This window comes from Ruditapes philippinarum, unplaced genomic scaffold (genome assembly GCF_026571515.1).
Source record: "Ruditapes philippinarum isolate M1 unplaced genomic scaffold, ASM2657151v2 ctg9388_1_1_1_1, whole genome shotgun sequence".
Lineage (NCBI taxonomy): Eukaryota > Metazoa > Mollusca > Bivalvia > Venerida > Veneridae > Ruditapes > Ruditapes philippinarum.
The window spans coordinates 668-25,031 of record NW_026862280.1 but is presented as its reverse complement, the minus strand read 5'-3'; the positions used below and the strand labels follow the sequence as shown (position 1 = coordinate 25,031).

At 32.9% G+C, this 24,364-nt stretch overlaps 2 protein-coding genes across 2 annotated transcripts in view; both read left to right on the top strand.

The window, feature by feature from the left end:
* Positions 1 to 20,471, top strand: part of LOC132718539 (rap1 GTPase-GDP dissociation stimulator 1-A-like) — a 25,361-nt gene extending 4,890 nt beyond the window's left edge. Inside the window, exons 4-9 of the mRNA XM_060702254.1 lie at positions 1,071 to 1,199; positions 11,734 to 11,878; positions 17,117 to 17,245; positions 17,656 to 17,782; positions 18,593 to 18,745; positions 20,384 to 20,471. Coding sequence (XP_060558237.1) covers positions 1,071 to 1,199; positions 11,734 to 11,783 — 179 coding nt within the window. The 3' untranslated portion in view covers positions 11,784 to 11,878; positions 17,117 to 17,245; positions 17,656 to 17,782; positions 18,593 to 18,745; positions 20,384 to 20,471. The remainder of the gene's footprint in view (positions 1 to 1,070; positions 1,200 to 11,733; positions 11,879 to 17,116; positions 17,246 to 17,655; positions 17,783 to 18,592; positions 18,746 to 20,383) is intronic.
* Positions 16,190 to 24,364, top strand: LOC132718538 (rap1 GTPase-GDP dissociation stimulator 1-like; the record flags this gene model as incomplete). Its single annotated transcript, XM_060702253.1, has 7 exons — positions 16,190 to 16,379; positions 17,117 to 17,245; positions 18,593 to 18,745; positions 20,384 to 20,455; positions 21,425 to 21,541; positions 23,572 to 23,697; positions 24,275 to 24,364. Coding segments are annotated over exons 1-7 (877 nt in total), but the record flags the coding sequence as incomplete, so codon positions are not given.

The window sequence follows — 24,364 nt, the reverse complement described above, 5'->3', positions numbered from 1 at the left end:
ATCAGTAGTATAATGTATTTAGTTGAATTTGCAGCACATAAGTGGACACCTATGTAAATTATTTGGCATACAAAAAGTAACAATAACTGACAGCCTTTACAGTTGGGATAGTGACTATTTGAAAGTGAAATGCAATTGCAATCTATGTTTGCAAATGTTGGAATGATTTCTGTGCTTGAAAGTGAAACACATATTGTGTTTGAAAAGGGAATGCATATTGTGTTTGAAAAGGGGATGCATATTGTGTTTGAAAGGGGGAATACATATTGTGTTTGAAAAGGGAATGCATATTGTGTTTGAAGGGGGGATGCATGTGTTTGAAAAGCGGAATGCATATTCTGTTTAAAGAAGGAATGCCAAAGCTTTGTAATTGAAAGTGGAATGCTTACTGTTATGACAGTAGTCTAGAATGAATGGGCTGTTTTGAAGAGAATTAAGTACCTATTTTGTTTTACGTAGTGCACAATCATAGACCTGCATTTATTACTAATAGTACCATTGAATTTGTTCAGCTGACGTTTAGTTTTGCTAATTGATTAGAATCTGTTTCAGCAAATTATTATTTTTCAGATGAATCTTGTTGTGAATTGAAATGCATCTTGTTGTTGTGAATTTAAATGCATATTGTTGTTGTGAATTTAAATACATCTTGTTCTTGTGAATTGAAATGCATTTTTTTTGTTCTGAACTTAAATGTTGATTGATGTGTCTGATAGGAATGAACATTTTGTTTGATAGGATTTTGAAAACTGTGCTTTAAATTATCAAATTATTGTAATGATGAGTTTTATTTTAGATATATTTTAAAGCTCAATTGTGAAACAAGTTTTTGCTATTTATATATGAATTACTTTGGAGTTTGCTTCCTTGCACTGATCATGTAATTATTACTGGTGTCATATGTGGAACATGATCATGAACGAGTAGGATCAAACCTATGATCCCTGGGTTAAGCAAGTTGGACTCAAACCCACAGTCCCTTGGTTGAGAGACAAACATTTTCATTACAAGGCCACCACTCCTCTCAATGGTTATAGTATATGTGTAATTTAATGTACATTATATTTCAGAATCTGTTAGAGTGCCGTGTGTTGAGAAAGGTTTTATTCCCATTCTACTGAAAGTTCTAGAGAGGCAAGATGACATAGATAGAATGACACAGGCTTGTCGTGCTCTTGGAAATATTTGTTTTGATAACGGTAAGTGATTGTGAGCCCTATGAAATATAACTTTTATGATGGTATGTGAGAGCAATAATAATAAATACAGTCTTGTAGAGCCCTTAAGTGTATATGTATGGATAAAATTCTGTGAAAGTAACTTTAATGTACTTTAGTTTTGCAATATACTATATGTAATTTCAAGTGAAAGTAATGTGGACTTGTTGTATCCTTTGCAATTTGTGCTCTGATTGGCAGAACACTGCAATTTGTGCTCTGATTGGCAGAATTTTACTGCAATTTGTGCTCTGATTGGCAGAATTTTACTGCAATTTGTGCTCTGATTGGCAGAATACTGCAATTTGTGCTCTGATTGGCAGAATACTTTTAGACAAACAAAAAATCTTCAAGATACATGCCTGTAGTTTACTGTTTCCTAGCAGAGCCATATCAGTTAATCTGGCTATTGAACAAATATTCCTTCTTCAGTTATATTTCCACATTTCTTGGAAAACAAATTTATATATTAGAGAGTGCCCTTCCTTTAGACAGCTCTTGTTTACATTAAGGGAATATTCTTGAATTGTGTCAACAACTTGCTTTTTGAACTTCCCAATGATGATGTTCTTGTTTGCCTAACCCTCTATATAGTAATTTTTTTTTAGAATAGCAAAAGAGCGACTAAAATAAAATATGTTATTCCAGAAAAATTTATGTTATTTCTAAAATAAAGTTAAAGCATTTTACTGTTCTAGGAATGCCTCTTTTACTGCCTTTTCATTAGTCACAAATGTGAAATAGCTATAGCATTATGGAACTATTACTTGTTAAGTTAGACTGGTTTAAATAAACAGATTTCCATTCAGAATTATACAAAATAATGTTGTTGTCCATTGTGTTATTGTGTCGCCTTAAAAAGGCGACATAAGGGGTTACTTTTTTGTGTCGCATTGAAAAAGGCGACATATAGGGGTTACTTTTGACGACGGCGTCATTGTCGGCGGCTTCCGCGTCCCCTTAAGCTTGTCCAGAGCATAAGTCAGTCATTATAAGTCGGATTTACTTCAAACTTGGTATGCATGCTTCTTATAATGACCCAAAGTGCAATGCACAAGAACCAGTTACCTGCACTTCTTTATTTTTGAGTTATTGTCCTTTGTTAATTTTCATACTTTATGTTTGTCCGTAATGTATAAAAGCTATGGCCTTGAAACTTCATAGGATGATAGATCTCATTCAGAAGATGTGCAGAGCATAAGAACCGGTACTCTGCACTTCTTATTTTTTGAGTTATTGCCCTTTGTTAATTTTCATACTTTTATTATTGTCCGGGCCATTTCTCCTAAAGTATAAAAGCTATGGACTTGAAACTTCATAGGAAGATAGATCTCATTAAGAAGAAGTGCAGTGCACAAGAACCGGTACTCTGCATTTCTTATTTTATGGGTTATTGCCCTTTGTTAATTTTCATACTTTATTTTTGTCCAGGCCATTTCTCATAAATTATAAAAGCTATGGACTTGAAACTTCATAGGATGATGGATCTTATTGATAAGAAGTGCAGTGCACAGAAATTGCTGCTCTGCACTTCTTATTTTTTGAGTTATTGTCCTTTGTTAATTTTCATATTTCATTTTTGTCCTGGCCATTTCTCCTAAACTATATTGTTCACAAGGCAACACATCCGACTCACGGAGTACTAGTTCAGCTATATATGAGAAATTTATATATGAACTGTATCCATTCACTATGTTAGATAAGATCTTGTCATAACTTTATTGGATTAATAATGGTTTACAAAAATTGGCATTAGAGTCAGCCCTAGCTAATTTGGGGTTTTCTGCCCTAAGTCGAATAATTCTGGCACTCTTTCATTTATATTGTGTGAAACATGTACATGTTCAAAGGTTTTTTTCTGACATTTAAGGCATTGCATTTAACTTTGTTTAGAAATTTTTTTAAAGTGTACTTGAATATATCATTCTTTGAGACTGAATACCGGTAGTTAAGACCACTTAATGTCAAATCACTTGCCGCTCACTGCTGTATTCGAATCCTGGCAGCGTTTTTGGAGTGTTGATATATATTTTATCCTTAACCTGCAGAATTTTGAAAATGAAACAAATTTGAACCAGAATTCTATTAATAGATTTTAGCAATAAGGATAAAGAACAAAATCTGTACAGATTTTTTCTGAAATATTTAAATTAAGCTGATTATTTTCTGGGCAGAAAAAAATCTGGGCAGAAAAAAAAATCTGGGCAGAAAAAAATCTGGGCTTCTTCATATTCTGTACAGAATTAACCCTGTCCATAGGAAATATCTGAAAGGGAATTCTGCACAGAAAAAATTCTGTACAGAAAATATTTTTTGGCTAAAAACAAAATCAATTTTCCTTTTGAACATTTCTTATTTATTAATTTTAATTAACAATTTTTATTCATTTCTTTCCTGAGAGGTCTATCCAATGAGTAATAGCCTTGTTGAGGGCGCTGTCATCAGGAATTGGCTTGTCTCTGTCTTTGCACCACACACACATCCTGACATAATCTAGAGTAAAAAAAAGGAATTTGAATTATGTTCATTCTATTATTAAATGATATGCAAAATTTGTAAAATATTTCAATGTGTATAATTATAAAACAGTTAAAATTGTATACCTATATACCTTAAGGTTTTTTGCACCAAGTAACATCAAAGTCACTGACTAATAAAACTGTTTACATATATCATCCCTGACCAAAGCTTGTGTTACAAATCTACACAGTCATGTAAATTGCAACATAACTTAAAATAGGAGAGTTTTACAAGTGGCCAATATTCTAAAAATAGAATTGCTGATAAGCACTGACCATAGCAACCGTTGCTTGTCATACATTCTACACAATTTCTGGAAGTTTTGAATTGATTAATTTAAACTAAATGAATTGGATTATAGAATAGCAAAACCAAAAGCTAAACTATTTATTGCCTATTAGAGCAAGAAATTAAAAAAAAAAAATAGATCTTGAGCTATCAACTGATCAAAAAGCAATTTATGAACTAATAATCTCACTGGCCCAGCTTTGACCTCAGTGCATTAATTATATACTCATTAGACCATAGTGGTCTGTCTCAAATCAGAGTAAATTTAACTAATATAGATAATTCATAGACTATTAAAAGATGTATAAATTACAGTGGAAGGTATAACCAAATAATTCAAAGAAAAATTCAAAGAAAACATTGCAAAATCTTACCTCTGGTTTTGATTATAATTCCATCATAATTCCTCTTTGGCCCCTAAATCCACGCCCGTTTAACTCACAACGAGTGAAAAATGTCCATCGGTAAAAATGTTGTGAGCAACTTCCGTTCCTCGTTGTGAGCACCCATCTATGACGTGTGACATGATAAACAAGGTGAGTTTTTCATAATTTTTGAAGATTACAGACATTTATGTAAAAATATCGAAATGCAGTTAGCTAGCGATGTGTTTTCCGAGTATGCACATGTAAAGATATTGCCTGTTGGTGGACAATTTGATGGAAATACCGTGCGACGCAGTCACTCGGGGTAGCAGGAAAACTGGAGACAACTTCTCTTTGGACCTTATTTAACATTGAAAACGTCGATTCTGGTGACGTTTTGTGCATTCTAACCTAAAACAGATGCCCACAAGTCTTCAGCGTAAATTATAGTCTGAAAGTCTTCATAGAAAAGAAGATATACCCTTTTTTGCTTTAATCCTCGTTGTGAGCACCATAACCTCGTTGTGAGCAAGACAAGCGCAGTGCGTGTATGGTTTTAATATGTAATTCAGATGGTGAAAATATAATTTTCAATCTACCACAGCAATTAAAACGTTTTTGCACAGCAGCATTTCTTTGCAAGGCGTTGTACATACCCCAAAGGGAGGCATATTAGTTTTGAACTGTCCGTCTGTCAGTCCGTCAATCTGTCCGAAAACTAAACATTGGCCATAACTTCCTTATTAGTAAACGGATTTGATTCATATTTGAACACAACATCCCTTAGCACATCCCTTTCTACGGACCTGTATTTTTTTTACCTTGGCCCCTGAATGGCCTTTACCTTGAAGGTCAAATTGTCCAAAAACATTTAATATTGGCCATAATGTCCTGGCATAATGTTTAGGCACAACACATCTTTGGACAAGGCCTTTCAGCTATCCTATATTCTTTTGACCTTGACCCCTGAATGACCTTCACCTTGAAGGTCAAATTGTCCAAAAACTTAAAAAATGGTCATAACTTCCTTATCAGCATACAAATGCTACTCATATTTTGAAACAACACCCCTTTAGGCAAGACCTTCAAACTGATCGGTCTTTTTTTTAACTTGTACCCTGAATGACCTTCTAGAACATCCAAAAACTTTAACATTGGTCATAACTTCTTTATAAGTAAGTGGAATTAATTCATATTTGGACACAATGCCCCTTTGACAAGACCTTCTAACTGACCTATATTTATTTCACCTTGACCTTGAATGACCTTCACATTGAAGATCAAGATCTAATTGTCCAAAAACAAATAATCTATCTGGTCCATAAATCAAAGGACAAAGCACCACTTCAGGGGCATTGTCAACTTACCGTGATAGTTCTTGTTTTACATAACTTGGTCAGTCTTCAGCTCAGGATAAACACATGTATGTGTGTATCACACAGATTGTGAAATTGTTGAAATATTCATAAACTCCCCGTGATGTTCACTCGTGCCACACTAGAGTATATGAAATAAAATAGCTGATTTACCTCCACTGATTAGTTCTTAGAACTGTTAATCTGATGACTTGGGAATATGAAGAATAATTTTCAATAAAAGAAAGAGAAGAACTATTGCAAAGAGAAACTATTGTACAAAAACATTTTGATTGCTTTTGGTAGATTGAAAATTGTATTCTTGCCATTTGAATTACATATTAAAACCAGACAAGCACTGCGCTTTTCTTGCTCACAACGAGGTTATGGTGCTCACAACGAGGATTAAAGCAAAAAAGGATATATCTTCGTTTCTATGAAGACTTTCAGACCATAATTTACGTTGAAGACTTGTGGGCATCTGTTTTAGGTTAGAATGCACAAAACGTCACCAGAATCGACGTTTTCAATGTTAAATTATGTCCAAAGAGAAGTTGTCTCCAGTTTTCCTGCTACCCCGAGTGATTGCGTCGCACGGTATTTCCATCAAATTGTCCACCAACAGGCAATATCTTTACATGTGCATACTCGGAAAACACATCGCTAGCTAACTGCATTTCGATATTTTTACATAAATGTTTGTAATCTTCAAAAACTATGAAAAACTCACCTTGTTTATCGTGTCACACGTCAAAGATGGGTGCTCACAACGAGGAACGGAAGTTGCTCACAACATTTTTACCGATGGACATTTTTCACTCGTTGTGAGTTAAACGGGCGTGAAATCTGAGAATTTCAAGTCTCTACATGATTGCTCTTCACAACACCTGATATTACAGAATCATCTATCTACTACTCTGAGATTAACTCAGAGTGAAATTCTGGCTAGAAAAGTAAATTCTGTCTCAAGATTTATCTAAGTGTTAAAATTCTGTGTGTCTATGTAAATTCTGCCTCATTTTTTTTTCTAAGTATTGAAAATCTGTCTTGTAAAAATAACTAAGAGCAAAATATCTGTGTGAAAATTTTTCTGTACAGAAAAATTTTTGATTCTGTTTTATTCTGCACAGAAAATCACATATTTCTTAGGCCGATTCTGTGTCCAATTCTGTGTCGGTGTCAACTCTGTACAGAAAAATGAAAATCTGCCTCTATAACAACCAGAGTTGGTACAGAGTCTGTACAGAATTGGCTCAGAATTTTCGTACAGGTGCCTACATTCAGTTATAAAAAAATCTTTAAAAATTATTTTTGATTTGTCATGAATCTCATGTCAAAAAAACTAAGTGGAATCCCATTAAAAAAAAACATTATATGTTTGTTTTGTTCGGTAATCAGAAAAATTGCCATGTCATTATTGTCTGTAAGAACCCTTGAAAGATTATGTACCCTTTGTTTGAGGAGTGCTAAGACATAATTTACATTATAGACAGACAAGCAATAAAGCATGATTGCTTTTTTCATGTCTGCTTAAACACTGTATAATAAGAATTAAGAAGAAAACTGAATGTCAATTTCTAGGAAATGGCTGTGTTCTAGGCTGGCATTTATTGAGCCCACAGGGAGTTGAAGTTCGATTAATTGATGGAGCAAACGTCTTATCGTCTCACTGAGGACAGTTATCTTCTGATTATTTTGTGAAGACTTTTTATCCTGTCAGGCTCTTCCCCCGTATAGTTTATTTCTTTTTGTCATGATAGTTGACCATGGAAAATAGATAACCAGTGTTTATGGTTGGATAATATATAATCTGACATATTGTTACACAATTACGATTTAATATGAAAAGAACCAGTTAATAAGTATTCCAGTGATTTTGGTTGAATTTTTTACTGACTGAATGGTTATACTCAGTTGTCCTCTTCTTCTTCTAATATACTTATTAGTCCCCTACCGGTTTACCGGAGGGGACTGTAGGTTTACCCTCCGTCCGTCTGTCTGTCCGTCTGTCTGTCTGTCTGTCTGTCAGTCCGTCAGTCCGTCCGTCCACAAAACTGGATCCCGCGATAACTTGAAAAGTACTGAAAATATTTTTATGAAACTTGATATATGGATAGATGGCAGTATGGAGATTATGCACGTCTTTTTCTTTTCTTCCTATGTTGAAAATTCTGGTTGCTATGGCAACAAATAGGCTTAAAATATGGCAAATTTTACACATAAACTGGAACCAGTGATAACTTGAAAAGTACTGGAAATATTTTTATGAAACTTGAAATATGGGTAGATGGCAGTCTGGAGATTATGCACGTCTTTTTCTTTTCTTCCTATGTTGAAAATTCTGGTTGCTATGGCAACAAATAGACTGAAAATATGCCAAATTTTACACATAAACTGAATCCTGTGTTAACGCAAAAAGTAATAGAAATATTTTTATGAAACTTGAAATATGGGTAGATGGCAGTCTGGAGATTATGCACGTCTTTTTCTTTTCTTCCTATGTTGAAAATTCTGGTTGCTATGGCAACAAATAGACTGAAAATATGCCAAATTTTACACATAAACTGAATCCTGTGTTAACGCAAAAAGTAATAGAAATATTTTTATGAAACTTGTAATATGGGTAGATGGCAGTCTGGAGATTATGCACGTCTTTTTCTTTTCTTCCTATGTTGAAAATTCTGGTTGCTATGGCAACACATAGACTGAAAATATGGCAAATTTTACACATACACTGAATCCAGTGATAACTCAAAAAGTACTGGAAATATTTTTATGAAACTTGACATTGGGTAGATGGCAGTCTTGAGATTATGCATGTCTTATCTGTTCTTCCTATTTTTGAAAAAATATTGGTTGCCTTGGCAACAAATAGGCTTAAAACATGGCAAATATAACATAATTTGTGATTAGTCAAAAAGAGCTGAAATTTTTTTATGAAATTGCATCTTTAATTCAAGAGTTATATCCTCTTTAAGAATTTTGCTTTTAAAAATGTTATATTTTGGTAACAGGGATGTTTCAAATATTAACTTTAGAGTGTCCTTCAGTCCGTCTGTCTGTCTGTTCATAAAAACTGTTTCCTGTGATCACTTTTAAAGAACTTTTCCAACAAATTTACTTAAAATATAGAAAAATTTAAACATTAGTGAATGGCCAATGGCCCTTCAGAATGTTGATGGGGTTCTAACCGGTAGGGGACTTATGCATTGCTTGCAATACTATGATAATTGCTTGTTATATTAAATTCACCAGGGGTCACTTCAGGTCTTTCTCCACCAGTAAAGCTTGAAAATTCTTTAACTGATATAAATTATTCTTGTGGAGAAGATCTTCCATGTTCAGGTCACATTTAGTGATCAGGTCCAGGGTTGTTATTGAAATTTTACGGAGACGGTCAATTTTGAATTTGAGGTGGACATTTTTTGGTTTATTCATTATACATGTGCAACAAAGAGTGTTTTCTTAGTTCTGAGGTAAAAGTGACCATAATACTTAAACAATATATAGGAAATCTAACATCAAACAGAGAAAATGTGCCTGAACAGTTGTATTATGTGTTCCCTATTAAGCACATGGAGACAGACTTTATGGATTGTATTATAAATATTGTAAAGATATACACTAGTACTCCCACAGACAATAAGCAATGGGACACTAGACAGGCCCATTTAAGAAATGTTTTATTTATTGCTGTAGTTTCTATAAACGTATAGTCTCTAATGCTTTCAGAGTATGATCTAAGTACAAACTTGTCTGCAAGAACTCATATATTTTGAATTGACATTATAGCAGACAGAAATCGCAAGCTGTGCTAGTTCATTGAATAAACTTAATTTGTTTTGAAGCGTTTCTTCAAAGTGAATATTTGTCTTTAGGCTGATATATGATACGTCAATAGCAGTAGTCAGAGACATTTGTCTGATGTTTGCAAGAGCAGAATAAACTCATCAATGTATTGAATTCCTCACAATCATCACATCACTTTATCTCATGTTTCTTTGCAGTCAATGGTTTTTATACATTTTGATTTTGTTTAATGAGACTTCTGTCCTCATACTTGGATGTTCAAGGTTTATTGCTGACATACAAGAATGTTCAAGGGTTTTGCTCATACTGTACTTCAATTTGTTTTAAGTCATACAAGAATGTTCAAAGGTTTTGCTCTTTCAAGGATGTCCAAGGGTTTTTTGCTCAAACAAGAATGTTAAAGGATTTTTGCTCATAGTTGATGTTCAAGTTTTTTGCTCATACAAGAATGTTTAAGCTTTTTCCTCATACAAGGATATTCAAGGTTATTTTGGTCATACAAGAATGTTCAAGGGTTTTTTTTGCTCATACAAGAATGTTCAAGGGCTTTTGCTCATACAAGGATGCTCAAGGGATTTTTGCACATATAAGAATGTTTAAGGGTTTTTGCTTGTACTTAATATTCAAGTTTTTTTGCTCATACAAGAATGTTCAATGGTTCATGATCATACTTTTAATAATGTTCGTACTTTAAAGGATGTTCAAGGCTTTTTGCTCATATACTAGGAAACTCTGGGCTTTGAATAGCCATAAGACTCTCATGGATAGTATGTGTCGGAGATGTCATTATTGTAAATTCTGCAAAACTGTGACTGAATTAAACTATATGAAATTAAAATAATCCACTTACGAATTGAATGTTTTATCATGTTAGTTTGATGTTACAGTTTGATCCATGTCATACCATTTAAGAATTGGACCTAGTAGTTCTTTACTGGACCAGCACTCATCATAAAGTGGATAACTTTAGGGAATTTCAGTCAAAGTGGTTGGCATGTAATCACAGTGACTTGGTGGGGTATCTGGCCATTCTTATTTTGTTATTTCTACTATAAGCCTGTATTACTTAAAGTAAGTTGAGATGAAGAAACAAATATGTAAATCATATGTATTTCAGACATGTTTTAATGCTCAACAAATAATCAAATTTAGGGAATAAACCTTTGTACCAATTGAGTTAGTAATTGTATTTATATTTTGTCCCATGAAAATACCATCTTACCATTTATTTAGAAATTGAGATAGTTTCTGTTGATTGAAATATGTACAGTTGTGTTAAACTGAAATTTATAAGCTTACAAGACAGAGAGAGAGGTTGTTTATCAAGCTGCAGACATGTCTGCATTCAATCTGTTTAAATGTTTAGGATCTCTTTTTGATAATAGTTCTGAACGTTCTCGAAATGTTTGCAATGCAATCAAAACCTATCTGTAACTTGGAATTTATGGAAAAACTAAATGCGCCAAACTATAACAGGGAGTCTCTCATGCACTAAAATTATTCAAAACAAAAAAAAAAAGATAGAGGAGAAGATAAAAAAGAATGGTATCAATATGTTACATAGTATCTTAATATTTTTGCTAGTACATGTATTTTGATGGTTGGTCAGCTTTTGAAGATCAAAGAAATCTGATTATTTTGTCCAACTTTTTGGCACTTTTATTTTGTGAAGGGCATTTATGGCTAGGTACTGGTTAAAGTGATTGATTCTCACCACAGTAGGAAGGGGATCAAAGTCTCTCATACTTAAGCAAACTTATTTTCCAGAAATTGTATCCAGATACCCATTCAATATTATGGAAGAATGGTGGTTCTACCTCAGGTGACAGATCATCCCTTAAGTTAACTTAAAGTCCATCAGTAAAACTAAGAACTTGTCATAAAATTAATAAGAGGCATTGTTACAGAAAAAGCAAATAAAGAATTAATGGAAAATTGTTTTGCAGTTGTGTTATTGATTATTTTGCACACAAAAAACAAACAAGAAACAATTATTGACAATTTTGCTTAAAATTGACTGCTTTTTTGCTGACAATTTTGACTTACTCTTCTTTTGCAGATAATTTTGTGCAGATATATTTTAACTGGCAATTTTTTTGTTGGTCATATTCATATCTTTTGACATTATGACTGATAATTCTGACTGTTGTTGATAATTTTGACTAATTATTCTTACAGATATTGGTAGAGCAAAGGTAGATGAGGATGACGTATTTCTATATTGCTGACTTACTAAATTCCCTGCTAGGTAACACCAAAAGTGGCACGGACAAACTGAGGACTATAGCATGTGGATTTCTTCTCAATCTAACTAACAGTAATGGTGAGTTAAAGAATAAAACATAACTTGCTTTAGCTCTTAAAGTAGCATGCCTCCAATGTCATGCTAATTTTCATAAAAATTTTGTTTAATTTATAGATCAGTAAAATATTGTCAAAATTTTTTAATGAACAAAGAAAGTTAATTTACATATTACAAATAGCACTTAAAATCTACAAAAATTATCAAAATAGGTAAGAATTTGCAAATATAGCCCTAACTGTGTTAGTCACACAATAGAAATTATGGTGATTGATACTGCAAAAGCAGTCATAAATGACACTTTGCATGTAAATTATTTCTTTAATTGTGAATATTTTACATTTTCTTAAAATCTTAGTAGCTTTTTCTCAAGGGTAATTTTTCTTGAAATATTTTGGCTCATGTAGAGACATGCAGCTTTAACCTGGTTTGCTGGTTTTGTTTTACCAGTCTTTACTCTTTCCAGTTTTTCATAGAATAAGGACAAATCTGTAGATACGGCTTTAAATTGATTCTCCTGCCTATGTTACTTAGCTTACTAGGAATACTATTAGATTAATAGAATGGGTTTTATTGATGTTTGAAGACATTTCTCCCTCAATTTCTCATAAGTGATTAAAAATGTGAAAGTGGTGGAGAAGTTTGCATTTACATGTGGAGATTTTTTTCTAAAGATTTTTATTAGATTATTGCTTAATTAATTGTTAGTATTTATTCTGAAGATACTGTTAAAACTGACAACACAGCCAAACAAGGGGAGCATGCCGTAGCTTAGTGGTTAAGGTGTCTGCCTTTTATTCTATAGGTCATTAGTTTGAGCTTTAGTTGGGTCACAACCATGTTACCACATAAGACACCATGTAACATCTGAGAACTGGTTAGTTCCAGAAAGCAGAGTGGCTTCAAATAAGCTACAAGATTTCTTCACAACAATTGAGCTTTAATAATAAAAAATACTTCAAACTAAAGCCAAACAAATGCAAGAACAATCAAGTGATTCAATAAAGTGGTTGACGTATAGAATTTGTAAACAAGCATCCCGGCATTATCCTGATTCCTGGCCGAACATTGATTTTTTGAAGGAAAGCCAACACCAGAATAATAGATAGCAAACATTAAAACATTTGATTGCATGAATGCCAAACGTGCCTCATTTCAGAGGAGTAATGATAACTTAATTATCTCTTACAATATAAATCAACGACTATTAGCAACGTTATGAAACTTTGTCATAATGATTAACTTCTTTCTTTAATTTGCGTGGGCAAATCTAATTTTGTGTCTTTTGTTTTTCGTTAATTAAAAACTAGTTCAATACAATGAAGATAGAAAGAAATGATGTACATGTATTTGATTAATCTGAGATTTTTATCATGAAAGTGATGAACTGTGTTTCAGACATAAAGCCTTACCTCGATAGATATCTGAAATGGACCTGTCCCTCTTTCAATTTAGACAAAAGTATTTTTAAATCTTATTGGAGGAAAATTTCAAAAATACATTTTGGTATGCATTGACTGAAAAGAGAACAGTGCACACCATGGTCAGGTGGCACAGATATGCTGGCTGATCTAGGCCTGCACTGGTAGCACTGGATAATAGATTCTGTAGCTGCTATCAGAGGGTCAATTTGCAATGTGGCAAAATCTATAAAACCAAATACAAGACAAAATAAGTAATTATTGAATTTTTTGCGATTATAAGAGTTGAATGTCCATCAAATTAATATAGTTTTAAAAGTTCAAGTTTTAAAAGTTTAAAGGGAGCAGTGGCCTAGTGGTTATATGTCGCCTTTCAACCCAAAGATCATGGGTTTGAGCCCTACTCGGGTCACAACCATGTTTCTTCATATGACACCAGTACTGGTTGGTTCCAGGAAGCGGACTCAAAAGTGATTAATATAAGTTGCAAGAACTTGTTTCGCCATCAAGCTTAAATTAATATGTTTAAACCAAAAGTTCAAGTGCCTGGAATGTTCACCAGATTAGCTACTTAAAATTTATCCCAGGTCATGATGGGCTACTTTAAAAATGTATCCGTCTTTTACTCTTCCTGGTTAGTCTTCTCTCTTATGATACCTGATATAGTTGATTATGCCCCTACTTAGGTCCCCTATTGAAACTTCTTGTTAGGGTGTTGGGAGTGGGGGTGAGGTTTACATATATCCCTGTGCTCCTATCTTTTAATCTCTAAGCTTTTATCCTAACTTAATCCACAGTCAATAACCCCCCCCCCCTCCCCAGTTTGCTACCATAACACTGATGTGAAATATATTTACTTAATTCTCAAAACTGGACCTGTTTTCCAAAAGTTTAACCCAATTTTAACACTTTTGCAAATATTTCATTTTATCAGTATTTTCTTATAATTGAAAGTTTAGAATTCATGGAACTTGAACAGGAAGCATTTTTCTTCTACTTGATACTTAAAATTTGACTGCTTCTGTTGTGCTTCTGTTAATCGGAATTGTACAAGATGCCTGGTGAAATCGTTTTTTTACCTACTTAGAGAGATTTGCTTTAGTGCCAAGTTTTAGTCAAGGAAAAAGTTAATTAACTTTATGTTCGAGGATTGAGTAATGGAAACATATAAGCTGTTTGTGGAGATTTACTACATTACAGTCATTCTTTCTCATTTCTTCATTTTAATTCTGCTGAGGTAAAAGTTTTCAGGATAAATTCTGAATGTCAGACTCATTAAAGCTCCTTTCTAAGCATTATGGTTAACAATTGTGTAGTCTTTTCTTTGAAATGAAGATGAATGATAATTTCATACAATAAAGCGTGAGGCAGGCAATCGAGAAAATATAGATTTGTGAAATATTTTGTGCTCTATTTTGTAATTTAAGTGTACAACATAGAATTTATGAGGTCAAGGTCACATTTTAAAATTGCAAAAGAGACAATATCTATCTCATTATTATATTAATTGTTTTTCATAAGTAATGTCCAACTTCATGAATCAGTTTGATATGTGTCCTTTGCTTCAAGGTCAAGGTCATATTTAAGGTCAAATGTGGCATAGTAAAGATCAACGGGTATTAAGTAATGGAACAAGTTCATAATTATGATCATTTTCAATTCAAAATGCTTTCCAAAACATAATATTTTCATTCAAATAATATTATAAGTAAAGTATACTTGTGTCTTAAAACTTGGACCTTGTAAACAAAGTATTAATGCATATTTGTTTTGATTTAGATTACTAGAGATGTAAGAGATTTGAAGATTTATTTTCTGTTATTTTGTATAAACAGTTTTAACAGGATTGTTTTATTTTCATGAGACATTTATCTCCGAATGTGGAGCATAGGAAATAATTATACAAAAAAATGAGTATTAGTGTATTACCATAGGAATAAGATGTTTTGAAGAAAATGTCAAATATTGTCAAACTTTGAAAGGTGAATGTCACTATGTCAGTGGTTGATGATTCTCTGGTGGTTTATATAAATGGCTTATGACTTTGGGATTGGAAATTAATGTCAAAAGTGAGAAAATCGAAAAATTAAGTTTTTGAAAAACACAATTAATTTGCAAAAGAAAAGCCCAACTTCTATATATATTGGTTCGCCTACATTTGGCGGTTGCTTTAAAAGTCACTTATCATTATTATTTATTGTTAATGTGTCTGCTCCATTGTTATTTTCTATATTTCTGTATAAAGTTAGCTTCAATTATTCTAGACATAAAGATCATTTTTAGATAAATGATTTCCTATAACCTTGACAGATCTTGTTTTTCTTTAGATACAAAATGAGAATGTGACATTCAGTCTAATGCATCACTTTCTGGCATGATTGCAGTCATGAAATTGGACAAATGTTCTAGACAATTTTAATCTCTATATGTTACATTTCACATCTGTTCTTTCTGGAAATTTGTGCAGTCTGACCAGAATAAAATATTTGTGTTGTCTCAGCTGATTGAGTCTGTCCAGTCAGGACATTTGTGTAATCTAGTACAGATTGAGTCTGTCCAGTCAGGACATTTGTGTGGTCTAATCAGATTGAGTTTGTCCAGTCAGGACATTTGTGTAATCTAGTACAGTTTGAGTCTGTCCAGTCAGGACATTTGTGTAATCTAGTACAGATTGAGTCTGTCCAGTCAGGACATTTGTGTAATCTAGTACAGATTGAGTCTGTCCAGTCAGGACATTTGTGTGGTCTAATCAGATTGAGTTTGTCCAGTCAGGACATTTGTGTAATCTAGTACAGTTTGAGTCTGTCCAGTCAGGACATTTGTGTTATCTAGTACAGATTGAGTCTGTCAGTCTGTCCAGTCAGGACATTTGTGTAATCTAGTACAGATTGAGTCTGTCCAGTCAGGACATATGTGTAATCTAGTACAGATTGAGTCTGTCCAGTCAGGACATTTGTGTAATCTAGTACAGATTGAGTCTGTCCAGTCAGGACATATGTGTAATCTAGTACAGATTGAGTCTGTCCAGTCAGGACATTTGTGTAATCTAGTACAGATTGAGTCTGTCCAGTCAGGACATTTGTGTGGTCTAATCAGATTGAGTTTGTCCAGTCAGGACATTTGTGTAATCTAGTACAGTTTGAGTCTGTCCAGTCAGGACATTTGTTGTTATCTAGTACAGATTGAGTCTGTCCAGTCAGGACATTTGTGTAATCTAGTACAGATTGAGTCTGTCCAGTCAGGACATATGTGTAATCTAGAACAGATTGAGTCTGTCCAGTCAGGACATTTTGTGTAATCTAGTACAGATTGAGTCTGTCCAGTCAGGACATTTGTGTAATCTAGTACAGACTGAGTCTGTCCAGTCAGGACATATGTGTAATCTAGTACAGTTTGAGTCTGTCTAGTCAGGACATTTGTGTAATCTAGTACAGACTGAGTCTGTCCAGTCAGGACAAATGTGTAATCTAGTACAGTTTGAGTCTGTCCAGTCAGGACATTTGTGTAATCTAGTACAGTTTGAGTCTATCCAGTCAGGACATTTGTGTAATCTAGTACAGTTTGAGTCTGTCCAGTCAGGACATTTGTGTGGTCTAGAACAGATTGAGTTTGTCAAGTCCTCCTGACATTTGTGTATCTGATCACATTGAATCTGTCTTGATTGGACAATTATGCTTACTAACCATATTATGCTGTTGGGAGCTCAGTAATGAAATTGCTCAATCGTTAGAACAAAAGCAAACATGTAAGATGAAGTCTACTATATAAAATATAATAAAGAAAAACCTCTCTTTGTCAAAATGTATCTTTAAGATAAACTATGTTTTATTTTTCATAGAAACCCTGCAGAAGAAAGCATTGGAGGAAGATGCCTTGAATCTGATAGCGAAGTATCTAAAAAATTATGAGACAGATGAAAGGCTATGTAACATGGTTCTTCTTACAATTGCTAGTCTTACTGACTCAGGTATGTTGAATAAGAATTTTCACAATGATGAATAATAGCTTTTATTAAGGTAATGTAAGTGAAGTTATGGCCTGGTTGTGTCTGATGACTAGCCCAGGAATCTTGTGCTGATGAGCCATATTTGGATCCCAAATAGGTTTTCTAATTTCATACTAGTCCTGGTTATTTAAACTGATATCTTCTTAAAAATTATATACCAGACTTTCTTATTATTTGCATTGCCAATCTTATGTATCAATTGGTTGCAGGAAACTAATTTTTAGCTCCCAAAATACAATTTTCCCACTTTATACTTTATATTTGTACATATATAGCATTTTTATAACTGACAGGAAATCAACTTCTTTCTTCTTTCTTTAAAACATAATAATGTTAGACTAGATCATTATGTTTAAATGTGACATTTTCAGAGATGTGTAAAGAGAAATTATTGGCATCAAATCTTTGCCAATCTATGGTTGACTTCTTGCAAACACCTACTGGAGAAGACCAGTATGAATCAGTACTGGATATTACTCATAACCTTATCTGAATGGGGTAAGTTATTTCTCACTATGTTAATAGGGCTTTTTTGAGCCGCGCCATGACAAAACCAATGGAATGCGTTTGCGACCAGCATGGATCCAGACCAGCCTGCTCATCCGCGCAGTCTGATCAGGATCCATGCTGTTGCTATCAGTTTCTCTACATGTTATAGGGTTTGTAAGCGTCTGGATCCATGCTGGTGGCAAACGCATTACGTTGGTTTTGTCGTGACTCGGCTCATTTGCCTATGCCACCATTATAGAGCCAGGCCAGTCTGCACATCTGTGCTGTCTGACCATACTCCATAATGTTGACTGCTCTATTTCAAGAACAATTTGGCATAATTAGAAATTAGAAAATTGAATGTTTTTAGTTATTTTGCCGTTTGAAAGCTAGCAGCTATTGATAACAGATCGATGCTACCTGGATAGTGCCAATCTGTCCCAAAATCTATCATACAAAAAAGGCAAAGAGAAAAGGGTAAGCCTGAAGTATGTCATTCCTTAATCAGATTTCTAGAATTTTATTTGCCAATAGTTATAAAACATATGTTTCCAAAAATAACTAGATGTATACTCATCAAAGTACTTGCAAACAATTCAATTTCATATTAGAACAAATGCTCTCTTTTGAAGTGGATATCAAGCTTGCCTATGTAAATGCTGGTACTGGTGATGAACATTTTTGTGCCTGAAATAATGCACAGAAGCACCTCTTCAGGGGTCTTGCCCCACCAGTGAAAGCAAGGAACTCATCATATAACTTTTCAGTGATATAAAGGCCAACAAATTTAATTTATAAAAAAACAACTCTTTGTTTCAGATGAAGTAAAAGATTTGTTAGCGCAGACAGATTTATGTAAACAACTTATAAAAATGGCTCAAGTTACCCTGGGTGAGAACGCAGAATATAGTGAAGATAATCAGCAGAAGGTGAAGATGTCTTCAGATCTTCTTATATTGCTTCTAACTGGAGGTAAGATCATTTTCACACTTACTGGAGGTTTGGTCGTTTCCACAACTACTGGAGGAAAGATCATTTCCACACTTACTTGAGGTAAGATGATTTACCACACTTAATGGTGGTAAGATCATTTTCATGCTTACTGCTGAAAATATTGTAACTCACTGAAACTAATTGAAAGAACACCCTGTGAGGTCAGTAGGTAGTGTGAAGATAAAGCGGCATCAAATTATGAACTCTAGATCTGAAAGTGGTTCATGCTTTTGGGACAAATTTATTCAAGACAATTTGTCTAATCTCATTTGATTTAAATCAAATGTATGGCTGTAAGGAAGATATGGGTTTTTTTTGTATATCACCCACATAATTTTTAGATTATTCTCTCTTTATTAGAAACTTATCATTTCAACAATTTCTGATGTCACATGATAGGCAGGTATTAGCCAATTTTGAGATACATTTTATTTATGCTCAGTTCATTTTCATGATATAGGCCAAGTGTATCGTAAATCAAAACAGAACAATTTATCTTACAGGCAATATTGAATTAAAATTGTTCTTTCGTTTTAAAATCTCAAAAAAACAGTAAATTAAAGTCAATTGTAGAGAGAAGCTATATATGCTCTGTCCTGAATTCTTTACTTTGTTAGTCTTTTATCTTGGTCTCCTTTCCATATAATTACTTATTGTTCATCCTTCTTATTTGTGTGTATATTTGATGGAGGCTGAACCTCAAGGATTTAGCACTTTGTTTAATTAGTTTATCAAATTTTTAACGATGCTGACGTTTTTCCTTGATTTTCACAAAGGTTATTTTATAGGGTCAAGGCTTTATCATAAAGTTTAATTTAGTTAGTAAATTTAAAATTAAATAACTTGAAATTTATGATTTATTGTCATATCTAAGAAATGAGAAATAATTTGTATCAATTACTGTAGATAAATTATTGTGAAAATTAAATTTGATTTACCTTTATGGATATTGAATGTTTTGTAGACATAATTCTTTTGGAAAGTAATAGCTTTAACACTAATTAGCTTAAAATAGAAAGAATTTTAATTGTTTTGTGGAAATTAAATATTTAATACATGTACTTGGAAATGAATTTTTTAAATTCTTGAAAGAAAATGAAACATTTTGAAAATATTTGAAATGTTCTCATATCACAGCGTATTTGATTAATAATTTCTTGTTTGAAGCACTTTAATATTCTCTCAGATATCTATTAAAAAATGTCCTCATTAATTTTTAATACATGTACAATGTATTTTGTGGCTAACATAAAGTAAAATAATATTTATGAATGAATAAATCAATCAAAAAATCTGTCATCAATAAATCAATCAATCAATTAATCAATCAATCAATCAATCAAACAAACATACAATCAATCAATCAATCAATAAAGTTAACATTCTTTGCCACCAGTGAGGTCAGCCCAGTCACACTATGCACTCTGACCAGGCTCTATATTGTTGGTTCACAAACTTCAAATTTTCCATCTTGATTTTCCCAAAATTGATAATGAACAGTTCAAAAAAAAAGTAACTGGTCAAGTCCATTTTAGAAATATAGCAGGAAGAGGGTCAGAAATTCCAGTCAGATTTTTGTCAAAGGAATAGCAATAAATAATTTGTGTGTATTTTCAGAGAAGAGTATGGAGATATTGTTTGACGGTGGTAAAGGGGAGATATTCTCAGAGTCAATGACCTGGTTAGATAGTGATGAACAGCATCTCACAGCTCTTTGGTTCCACTAGCTTGCAACTTTGCAGAAGTGTAAATATCTTCTCACAATACAAATATCATGTTTACACTCCACTTGCAGCTATAATGTAATAAATTTATCACAAATGTAATAAAGGCTGAAAAAAGGATCATAATTCTTGGCTCTCATTGTTTTGTTCAGATGAATAAGATTGTTCCTTTCGTGTTGAAATTAAAGCATGTAAACAGTGTTGTTATCTGTTTGTTGAAAGAAATTCTGCCAAAGATGATTAAACAGTGCATATTATGATATGAGTTAGTTTCTGTCACATATTTTGAGTGATAACAGATTGTTCATGCAAATTTCAGCAACAGTATAAGATTGAAAAAAAGTTGATCATTATGAAAAAAAGTTGATCATTATGAAAAATAGTAGATTATTATGAAAATTAGTCAATCATTATGAAAATTAGTCAGTCATTATGAAAAAAAGTCAATCTTAATTAAAATAAGATTCATTCCTTAAGTAATTACAATAATGTATATCAGATTTAATGAATGTTTGTGAACCAGCTAGCTTATAAAAGATTGATGATTCTGTCAAGGTTCCTTCTGGTGCCTAAAATAATGCACAAATCGCCAGAGGTCTTCATTCACTAGTAATGTTGGAAAGCTCTCATATGACCTGGACATTATTTATTGCCAAAAAAGACTAAATTTGCTATCTTTAACATTATATGATTATCCTGTTAAATATACCAAGTAGGGCTATTTTAGTATATTTTTGTATATTTTGGCACATTATAAGTTGACAGTAAGTGCCATAAGCTAGCTTTAATCACTTGGCGTTTTTTGTTGTTGTTTTTTTGGTTTTCGGACATTTTCTACATTTTTGAAATAAGCATGAATATTTTGGTATGCAGCATTAAGTAATTTACCACATTGCACAATGATTAAATCTCAACATTATATTTTTTTGTACAGATGAACACTGTCAGTTTCTGGTAGAACAGGGCGTTATAAAACGGTTACTACGTCTACTGAAACCAGTTTATGGAGAACAGAAATGTACTTTAGAACATGCTAGTCTCAGTGCTCTACGTAATCTGGCATATACCTGGTAAATTATTTATAACTTTCTTATCTTCATGAAGGTGTAATTACCTGTATTAAATCTGTCATTTACAATTACCATTCTACTTTGTAATCACAAGTGTTTATTTTTATTGTGAAGTACGTTTATTATTAATACAATAGGTATATTCTTGTGCAACTGTTGTATGTATAACTATATCTGTCTACTTTGGCATCGTAAATGATTGTTTTGTTATAAAGCACAATGATTATTTATATTATATTATTATGCAACTATTACATATAGGTTTAAGTAATATGTGGAAAAAAAATTGTCAAAAACAATTCTTTTTACAATATAACAAATAGTGTATTTTATTCCCCCCCCCCACCCCCTAAAATAAATGCATGTGAGCATTATATTTGTTCATCTATGGACCTCTATACTTTGATGGGCTTTGTATTTTTTGGAGGGTCACTTTGGCTAAAATATCATTTTGTACTTTTACTCTTTTATTTTTGCTTCGATGTGACTTTTACCTGTTGATATGATTTGATGTGCTTACTGAGGCTAAAAATAGATTTTTCTACTTTCCCATTACAGATTATTGAATAATTAACCAATATTATCAATATTTGATAAGTTTTCACCTTGAAGAGTCATCTGCACTTTAAATGAGATTCAAGGTCACCTAACTTAAATTTTTCTCATAGTTTTACAGCAGTTTTTTAAGTTTTGGCAAATAAACATTTGATTTATCTGATATTCTCAATATTTTTGTCTCTTGAAGTCTTAAAACTGCTGACAGAATTTCTCGTCTTAAAACTGCTGAAAGAATTTCTCGTCTTAACTTACTTTACTTGTTAAGTCGATAATATATGTATTAGGCGTCTAATTCCCTGAGGAATCACCGTGGAATAATCTTACTCTTGTTAATTATTGAGATGTTTATGCCCACAACCTAAACTACTTGTCATTTGGATACCAATAAAACTGTTTCATATTAGAATGGTTAAGCAGTCATGGCATGTTTAATTGTTATTATATTTTGGCTTGTATGGGAAAATGTCGCCAGATGATCTCAGGATAAAGAGTGCCTTTCAGATTATATTACTGTTTTGTCAAATTACACTGAAGATAATTTGGTCTGCAAATTGTATCAATAAACCATATTCAGCTAATTTACAAATTTATCCCCATATAATAAAAATTATTTTATAAGATGTTTCACTGAAATATTTTTGAAACTTTTATGTCTAACTTACATGATCGGGGACATGTAATTTTGCACTTGTCCAACCCTACAGTCACACTGTTATTCCGTCTGATGTCAAAATAGTGAATGTTGCAGGGGGGGAACATGAACTAATGGTACAGTAACTGTTATAGTCTATTATGATTAATAAAACTTAAAAGCTAATCAGATCATGAAAAATGTAAAACATGGGTAAAATGTAGCATTTAAAGCAAACCTATCAATGTTTAAGAAATTATGTGTATCACTATCACCATTCTTGTACATGTATAATATTTCTTTGAAACGTTTTTGATTTTTTTTCTTCAAAATAATAAAAATTAATCTACTAAAGTGGCTGTGTCAATCTGACCTTATAGTACATGTATTTGGTGTTTCATGTGTTTTCATATATGTAATCATTATCCTACTTATGTTTCTGTGTTAACATCTAGGGCATCCATGGTTAAGGTCATTGACTTCAAACAACTTATCCCTCACTGCTGGGGGTTTGAATCCCAACAGGGACTTTTTACATGTGAGGAAGCTATCCAGCTAGCTTACCTACTCTGGTGCCTGTTCATGGCTGAAATAATGAGTGTAAGGGCACCTGAGGTTTTTCCTCCATCAGTCAAGCTGGAAAGTCGCCATATGACCTATACTGTGTTGGTGCAACCCAACAAATAAAAAAAAAAATGTATTAACATTTGGTAGACGATTTTTGACTGCTTGTAGTTTTGTTGACTACTTTATTCGTTTGAATTTTCATGAATATTAAAATTGAAAACACAATAGCAGACAAACAGCATATTTTTTTTACAGCGGGTAATAAAGCTTCACTGATCAAAGAGGGAGTTATAGATGCTGTGTTGGTTCTCTGTAGACTCAGAAATGTTAGCCGTTATATTCAAATGCTAGGGGTGTTACGTATGCTTGTTGATGGTCAAGGTATGTTGCTTAACTGTGTTTGTTATGTTTATTGACAGGAAATTATGCAGTTTCATACAAAAAAAATAAATGTCTCATGTTTTGTCAGTCTAACTTTATGAAATTTTACCCCCCAATAAAATGGAAATTTCTAAAATAAACAAGTCCATTCATCATTGCTAGGGAACATTTCAAAATAATTAATACTGACTGAAAAGTGAATAGAACAGACCATGATTTTAATACCCACTGGTAGCAGGGGTAGTTTCAGTGGCAACCAGTTGGCTAAAGGTTAATAGGGCTTTTTTATTTATTAGAGAAATTTCTGACTTAGTGTTTTGTACAAAATTTAAGCACTCCTGTTTGAAAACATCACCAATACTAGCTAGATATACATGTATGTGTGTATCATGTCCTGTAGTTGGCATACTGAGAAAAATGAAAAGGATCTGTTAAAAAAGAAATTATCAATATATTGTAAGACACATAAAGAAAAGGGACTCCACACAGCTATGTAAAATGTTATATAAATCACAGGGTGAGTTTTGCTTAATAAACTGAAACATCGTTACTGAGTGACATCATATTCTATTTTAAGATGATGCTGCGGTGAAACTAGGTCAACATAGAGAATTTGTTACAAGACTTGTAGAGTGGAGTGCTTGTGAAGAACACCCAGGGGTCAAAG